The sequence below is a fragment of the Halyomorpha halys genome, unplaced genomic scaffold (genome assembly GCF_000696795.3).
Source record: "Halyomorpha halys isolate HHAL.00 unplaced genomic scaffold, Hhal_1.1 Scaffold1335.1, whole genome shotgun sequence".
Lineage (NCBI taxonomy): Eukaryota > Metazoa > Arthropoda > Insecta > Hemiptera > Pentatomidae > Halyomorpha > Halyomorpha halys.
The window spans coordinates 15,766-24,930 of NW_027108970.1; the positions used below are offsets into that span (position 1 = coordinate 15,766).

Genomic DNA, 9,165 nt, shown 5'->3' on the forward strand with positions numbered 1-9,165 from the left:
TCGCATATCACATACGAGAAATATATTGTTACACAAAAGGTTCATTACAGATGCACGTATAACCCCTGTATCAGAAAATTAGGACCACTTTTGGAATAAAAATTTGTATTTATGTCCTATTTACAATGGTATGAACTTTGGAATGTAATCGAGTTGTAATCTCGTAACATTTTGGAACAAATAACAATGATGCTCAAGGCTGCTTTTGGAAATAATATATAGATTCCTTTGGGACAAAAAATAACTACACCGTCGGATTCCTTTGAAGTTTTTTGATAGGAATCGATAACAGTATCGATTAAATTTCCGAACCTAATCCTTGATATAGGTCCGGGTTTGGTTTAGCGATTATCGATAAAAATAAAAAATCGAAAATGAAAACATATAATATAATAAAAATATGTATCCTACATCGTCAATCGGAATGGAAATCAGAATTTAAAATCTAGACTTACGTGAATCACGATCAGTTATGTGAAATGAAAAGCAGGAAGAATCTTGTTCATGTCTCTTCCGATTCGTAATAATCAGAAAGCTTGTCCATTTATTTATTTACTAATTACCCTGCCTGCCTCTTTGGAAATACTGGTGTGCGCAGTAGTGGGTACGACTCACTGCTGCAATCAAAACAATTTGCTTATTCTTCATTATCTGTGCTCACAACTTGCTTTTCTACAAAATATATTTTGCTCTTATACGGAAGCCTCGCTGGTGCAGCTAGTCTTCAGTCCAGGGAGAAGTGAGTTGTGAGCCCACAACTTCCTTCTACCCGTACACGAAGGTCTGTAGTAAGGGTAGTTTTCTTTCTTCATCAGCTCGCTGTCCGTTAGAATGTAGATCCTTGTCTCTCCCTCACCATCTTGGCTCTCAGTGCCTCCTAGGCGGTACAGGCGAGTACCATGTGCTCTGGAACCCGACAATTTAAGTTTATGCCATGTACGGCGAGCTTAGTTCGGAAATCCCCATGGAACGTGAGGAACTACGAGATCCAATAGTCTGGGAGAACCCACATTGATTCTAGGCGAGAACCAATTATAGGAAAGTACGACGATACGTGGGCTATCCACCCACCTTCCGTTCCATTTTGCGAGGTTTCTTCTTGGAGGATCCTCTTCCATCTGTTTGGGTCTCCACCAATACTCCCTCGGAGGTTCTCCGGTAAATCCACCAGACCTTCTCTCTTCACCGTGTGTTGGTAGTAGTTTTCCTACAGCTGTACCAGCTCGTGAGACACTGTTCTGTATGTTCAGATGATTCACAGCAGATCCATCTTCTGAATTGTCACCAATCTGCTCTTCTGCGTGTGCGAGAGATACCCGGCCCCAAGCAGGGGATGAATATGATACCCACAACAACGTTTGACCATTATTTTGACATTTGTCAGTAAGAATAAAGTGAAACGTATGATATGAATGAAGTATTTCTCGCATTCTTCTCTCCACTTTTTCACTTTCTCTTCCGCTTTCTTTCCACTTCAGTAGCACCCCCTCCCCCAATTCAATATTTCAATGATGATATTTTAAAATTTTCTCGGGAATCCATTATTATTACCACTAAACGATCAATCTGAACCTCTATCATTGTTTCCAACTAAATTAGGGATCCCTTACCTGTGTTAGCAATCTTAATATTGAATTATACTGTTTCGTTATAAAAAAAAAAAAAATGTGAACCAAAGGTGGCCGCCCGCAATGCAATCATATGCCTGCTAGCAATTAGCTGTATCGGTAATACCCCATGTGGCCAATATAGTCTAGAAAGAGTCTCGAGCTTGGTGTGGTGTAAAAAAAAACGTGAGAAGAGCGCTATTTTTCTTCGGTGGAATATACTAAAATTATCTTCGTTCTTCTCCTGAATTCATTATGGTGTGAGAGTAGCTCAAGGAAGTTGTTCCCTGGCTATGAACGAGAGCCAGAAGAGAGGAAGATTAGGAGAGAGTAGATGCCGCCTTCCAGACGAATCAAGGTGCATCCACATAAATGTCCACCAAGTGAGTTCATCCTATTTCTAATCCAATGTAACCTCCAACTATACCATATATTCTTATATTGTATATATACACTGTATTTATCATATATTTGTAATCGTAACTATATATCAATAAAGAGGATTTGAAAATAAAAAAAAAATATATTCTTATAGGCATTTATAGATGCAGATGTCTTAGTAAACACATATACACATGGTGTAACAGGATAAAGTCAACAATTTTCTCAATAGAAAGAATACAAACACTGAGAATCGGACCTGGGTCAAGAAGACTAGTCTTCTGTACTCGAGATGTACAGGTCACCCGGATTTGTAGACTACATCCTGCTATACCTTCAATATATAGGTATTTGACATATTTCAATTAGGTTTTATTGCTCCAACAGGTACTTTTAACTATCTCACAGAACCTGATAGTCATAGTTTACACGAGAATATTAGTTGCGACAGTTACTACCGCAGAAATCGGTCTCAATTTCTAGATTATTTGTTACTGACAGATAAGTTCACTTCTGTCTCATTAGCAATTCTGTGACAAACTTGTTTTGAAAACATTTTTTTTTTTATTAATTTAGTCTTTACACGTGTAGTGTAGTAATAAAATAAAAATATGAACAAATTTTCCAATTCAGGAGAGATTAAAAGAGGGAATAATACTGTTTTCAAGTTTATAGGGAAAATCATTCTGTTTTTGCTATTGATAAAAATTGGGTGGATTATCCTAAATTATTTTACTAATTTTATATGAAACATTATAATTTTTATACTAGTAACAATTTTTTTAATTGATCAATGATTTTTAAGGAAACAAGTGCCGATAACATTATTTTGGCCGGACATTATAATCAAAAACTACACGACACATTATGTGAAAAAAAATATATTTTTTCATTTTTTTTTTTTTTTATAAAATAAAGTAACTCTTAAAAGAAGAGTTGAGTGCTCTTAAAAGAAGAGATACAACTTAAAAAAAAAAAAGAAGAAAAGAAGTAAACATAGAAACGAAAGGAAAACTTACAGTGAAGTATTTCTCTTATTAGTACAAGAGCCGAACAGGAGAAATAAGGCAGTTATCTCACCCCAATTTTTGATTACTTTAATGAAAACTGATGAGTCTGCCAAGTATAGGTAGGGAGAATAAAAAATGGCGGCTGTTTTAAAACCTTAAAAAAGCATTAATTTTTCATTCGGAGCTTTATATCTTAAAAAAGCAGCAACACTAGAAAATCAAAAAGAACATTATTTAAACTAAAGTAAATTTGCTAAAATATGAGCCCAACTAGAGCTATTTACGTCCAATAGCTCTCGAGACATAGCCTTCTAAAAAGTAATATTTCATAAAAATATACTAAAATATCAGTAGTTAGTTAATTTATTTTGAGAAATCTATTTCTCAGGAACTATGTGACGTACAGATGTCCATTAGCAATCAAATTAAAGCTAGTTAATTGTACTATAAAGTAGTTTATGACCTTTATCTTCGTAGCAATAGTAGTTTTCATGATATTTACAAAAATAAATTGATTTACATTTGTTCAGACAATAAGTTTGATTTATGAAAAAGATTATTTCCTAAGCCATTGGACGTGCAGATGCCTGTTAGCACTCAAGTTAGGTAAATTTACTATAAAATAGTTAATGTTTATTTTTGTAGGAGTAGTAGTTTTTGATAAAATAAACTCAAAAAATGTTAATTGCTAGTTGTTTGTATAAAATACTGGATACTGAAAAAATATATCTTTAGATCCATAAGACGCACATATGTCTGCCAACACTCAAAATAAAGTAAATTTAACTTACTACAAAGTGTAATAAATAAAAAAAAAGGTATGTACATCGCTGAAAATCTGAAATGAAGCAATAAGTAAGTGGATGAACAACTTCTCAAAATAAATTAACTAACTACTTACGATTTTTCAGTACATTTTTAGTGAAATGTTGCAATTTAAGAAGCTATATCTCGCGAACTATTGGAAGTAAATAGCTCTATTAGGGCTCATATTTTAGCAAATTTACTTTACTTTAGATAATAGGCTCTTAGATTTTCTAGTATTGTTATTAGTTTTAAAGTTATAGAGTTTCAAATGAAAAATTAATAGTTTTCAACGTTTTTTGAAACAGGCGCCATTTTATATCCCCCCCTACCTATACTTCGCAGACACATCAATTTTGACTAGTAATTATACATCTGTACCGCTACAATCCATGAAGTGTCAGGGGTTCAGTACTTTGTGAAGAAGTACTATTTACTAGACCAACGGTTGAGCAAGGAGGTGATTTGGTCAGAATCATGCTCGACCGCCAGATTTTTACCCAATTTAAGAGCCTGGGTGGAACCAACAGGAGTTGACTCACGGTTACAGTGTAACAGAAAACAATTTTCTGCCCAGCCGGATTCGAACTATTACTATGAAGTAGTTTATGACACTTATCTTCGTAGGGATGGTAGTTTTTATGATATTCACATATGAATATAAATTTGGCAAATGAAAATTTGTCCGAACAACTATAAATCAATTTATTTTAGTGAATTTCATGAAAACTATTACTCGTACGAAGATAAACATTATATACAACTTTATGGCTCATTAAACTAGATTTAATTTGAGTGCTAATAGACATCTCTACGTCAAATAGTTTTTAGGATATAGATTTTTCAAAGTAAATTCACTAACTACTGATCTTTCAGTACGTCCCATACAACATTTTTATGAAATATATGTATATATAGTTGACCGTAAAAATTGATATATAAGAAGATGGTCAGGGTTGCGGTCAAAAGTGAAACAAAAATAGTTTACAAATATTTATTTTCCAACGTTTCGCCCCACTTTGCAGGGCTTCATCAGGGCTAAAAAGATACAAAATGATACAATGATAAGATACAATTTCCTATAAGATACAATTCCTATCATTGTATGTTATCATAGTATTATTTTGTATCTTTTTAGCCCTGATGAATCCCTGCAAAGTGGGGCGAAACGTCGAAAAATAAATAGTTGTAAACTATTTTTGTTTCACTTTTGACCGCAACCCTGACCATCTTCTTATATATTTTTATGAAATGTTGCTATTTAAAAAGCTATATCTCAAGAACTACTGAACGTAACTAGCTCTATTAGGGCTTACATTTTAGTTAATTTACTCTACTTTAAATGATGATCTCTTATGTTTACTTGTGTTGTGGGTAGTTTTAAAAATATAGAGCTCAGAATAAAAAATTAATTATTTTTAACGTTTTGAAGCAGTCGCCATTTTTTATTCCCCCTACCTATACTTGGTAGACTCATCAATTTTTACTTGTAATTATACATAGTTCCAAATTAAGCAATACAAATTGGGGTTAAATAACTGTTTTTTTTCTCCTCCTGGGCTCTTGTACCATAAGTCGATATAAATTGTGCTGGGTGGGCGGAGATCACTGTGTCAGGCTGCCAGAATTATAGGAATTTGTGATCCTGGTAAATTAAACATTTATTGATTTTGTTCAGGAGGACAGAATCAAATCAAATCTACCCTGATCGAAATAAATGATAACTCTTTCCAGTGACTGAATATTCAGTTACTATGGAGTATGTTTAGAAATATCTCAAGGATGGAATTAGAAAAAGCAGGGTTCTTATTTCCACAATTCAAAGAGTGATATTTTTGAGGAGTAGGATGCAATTCCTGCGACACTGACGCAAAAATCAGTTGTTTGAAGGCGACTGCATCTTTATTTTGTAATGTGTAGTCTTCCTGCATATCAATGGAAGTTTTACTATCAAGGTAATATGCAATTTAGTAAATTCAATGTAATTTACATATTTGTATATTGATATTTGTGATTTACATTGTTCATTTATAATCATGAATAATTCATGACTAATTTTATTCTTTTCCCGAAGATTGTTTACTCAACATTTTAATTACTTGTGAAATTAATTCTTCTTTTTTATATTTCATTCATTTTTTTTCTACGTTCCAGAATCCTTTGTCCATCTTCGGTAATACATAACCTTTTCTTTAGTTTCCTAGTTGATAGTTCGTTTAAACAGAATATGATTCCATGTGACTTTCCATTTCTTCTTTAGTTATTCATAAAATTCTTTAATATTTTGTATTTATACATCTGGTGCAGTGCAAGCATCACAAAAGTGTCTCCAAGTTTTGTGTAGATAAGTGAACTCGTGTTTGTTAAAGTGTAATATCAAAATTCATTTTTTATTGTATGCAAGTTGCTCTATGGCACACTGTGAACATATCGATTGTTGATCACAAGCCGTTTGTAACGGCCAGTAATTTTTGTTTGTTTTTTTTTCTTTTTTTTTATTTTATTTTTTTTTTTATTTTAGTATGTATGAGATCATTTATCACTATTACCTATTGCCCACAACTGTGGGGCAGATTGTAATATCTATCAATAAATAAATCTATCAATTCCAAAAAAAAAAAAAAAAATTTGGGGTTTAGCATAGTACTCGTAATTGTCAAGTCTTTGTTATCACTACAGTAAGAACGTTTTATGTTATATAACCGTAACAAATAAAAAAGTAAAAACATTTTATTTTCGTGCCTACCACTCACCGTTCAACAGTGTTGAACTCATCAGACCAGAGAAGACGAAAGTTAAGAACAAACAATTTTTATTTTTCTGTTATAAAGGTTTATATTTTAGAGTTTCACGAGACAGTAATAACAAATATAAATTTTGTCCCTGTCAAGAATAAAAGAGCTTAACAGAAGATAACGAAGCAGTCAGCGATCGGAAAAGATCGTGCAGTTTCGGCATTTTATTATTTAATATTCAATTTATTCTTGACTTCTAGTTTTTCTTAAATTTACCATAACTACAATTATGATGGGAAGTTAAATAAAATTTTTAAAATATTTGATTCTGCTCAACATGCCCGCTATTCAACGGACTTTTTGGAGGATATGCGCCGCCATCTTGGATTTGTTTTGAATAACATATTTGTTATATACAATGAAAATTGGTTAGCTTGCTGTTTGGTTCAACAAAACAAATGGACAATATTTAACGTAGATACATACAAATTTTTTTTTTAATTATTTATTTATTGTAATTTACAACTGTACAATATAATACAATAGGTAAATATGTAGTATGTTTCATATACACTTGAAAATCTTGGGAAGGAACCACCCATTGGTGGTACTTCAAACATTAATTTAAACTAGAAGGTCCCGTGGCCATCTTCTTTTCAGACGCCTCGGAGGATTATCAGGGATTGTTAAGGATGAAAGATTAAGAATTAATGGGTTAGGATGGTTAAGGAGTTTGGAATAAATAGACGCATATCTGGTTTGGGTCAAATCTGCAACAAATGGGATGTTAAGGTCTTTATGAATGAGTTTATTTGTGACGTAATAAGGAGCATCAAGGATTTTACGTAGGATTTTGGATTGTAACGATTGGATGCGGGAAGAATTTTATGCTTTGGTGGAGCCCCCAGAGCTCAATTCCATATGTCCAAATTGGTCTGATTACTGTAGTGTATACTAATTTTTTGTAGTGAATGGGAAGTTTAGAGCGTTTGTCAAGTAAGTGTTGTAGCAATCGGAATCTACGACCAGTTTCTTGTCGTTTCAGTCTTGTATGTGGATTCCAAGTAAGTCTCTTGTCAAGATGGAGTCCTAAGTATCGAATCTGTTCAACAGGCGTTAGTGGTGTTAGATACATAAAATAAAAAAAATAAAAAAACATAACTAAAATAATTAGTTAATATAAAAATGGCTATTTTCTCATACAAGAGGATATTAAAATATCCAATTAAAATATAAATCATGACTTTTTGTTATGTGAGATCTGCCACAATTCTAGCAAAGCAGTGATATATATTTATTCACATAATTTGACATCTAAATTAATAAATTTATTTTATTCAATAACATAGCTTGTTGATCTACGCTTCAAATTGTGTAAACATCTACTTAATATATAAGCTGGATTTCATGAATTCAGCTCTTGTAGTATTAGCACGAAAATTCGACTGTTGACACGCAAAAAAAAATTATATGACTTTTATTCGTCCTTCTATTTAAAAATAGATTTCTGAGTAAACATAATGCTGTCGATTAATATAATCCAACAGAAATAGATATGAAATGCTATCTGGAGGTATCGGGTATAAGGGAGGCAGTTACGTAACCAGATGATAGGTGAAGACTTTCAGTTGAGTTTCATCAGCCCCCGTGAGTGGTGTGTTCATTGTTCTCCATCAGTTCGTATATAAATCTTTAAAATATTTTAGCAAGAAATGTTCGTAAGTTCTGTGATTTTATTATAATCGAAAGTATAAAAGTGCAATGACAATGAAGTTAGATAGAGCTTATTTAAATGAACAATTTCCCAACCCCGCTAATTATGTAAGTACATACATTTTTACGATTGTAGGAATTTATTTGTAAAATCGCTTCATATAAATTATTTATTTATTTTTAAGAGAAAAAGTAAATACCAGAACGGTTGCGATGGAAGAGAAGGAATCACGCTCACATGGTCTGATCTTAGTGTTACCGTAAAGCAAATTAAAAAATCCTTTTTCAAGCCTAACACAGTTACATATAAAAAAATAGTTAATAATGGTGAGTTGATATATATATATTAAAAAAATCCATTTAGCTAAAAATATAAAATGATCTAATAATTGAAACTTCGTGTTGACAGTTTCAGGGGCAGTAGAAAATGGAAAGTTGGTTGCACTGATGGGTCCCAGGTAATTTAGTTTTTAATTAAATCATTGAAATGAAACGTAAAAAAGCTTCCAATCTATTGATTTGTTGTTTTTTATATAATTTATTACTAATTAATTCTATATTAGACTCTTCATTAAATATATTTGTGATTTGTTATAATTTACATCATGTAAATATTCTTGTTAGTTCCTTCATTTTATTTTTTATTATTTTTTCTCAATGACCTCATTAATCAACATTATTCTTTTTGCAATTATTAAGATGAGTGGATGAACGTGTGATATTTTAGGAAAAATTTGGCTTTAATATATATTTTAAATTATCCTTTCTAATGAGCACTTTTAAAATGTAAATTATTCAAAAAGACATCTCAAATAAATTGTTATTTCAAGTTACTGACTTGTAACCTGTTTTTATGTGATTTATTATAATTTAACCGTATATTAATGACTTCATTAAATATATTTGTGATTTGTT

At 31.9% G+C, this 9,165-nt stretch overlaps 1 protein-coding gene across 1 annotated transcript in view; it reads left to right on the plus strand.

Annotated features, from left to right (window-relative positions):
- Positions 1-8,151: 8,151 nt before the first annotated feature.
- Positions 8,152-9,165, plus strand: part of st (scarlet) — a gene marked incomplete in the record, with an annotated part of 22,161 nt that continues 21,147 nt past the window's right edge. Inside the window, 3 exon segments of the mRNA XM_067047225.1 lie at positions 8,152-8,358; positions 8,436-8,577; positions 8,660-8,708. Of these exon segments, the coding sequence (XP_066903326.1) occupies positions 8,299-8,358; positions 8,436-8,577; positions 8,660-8,708 (251 nt within the window).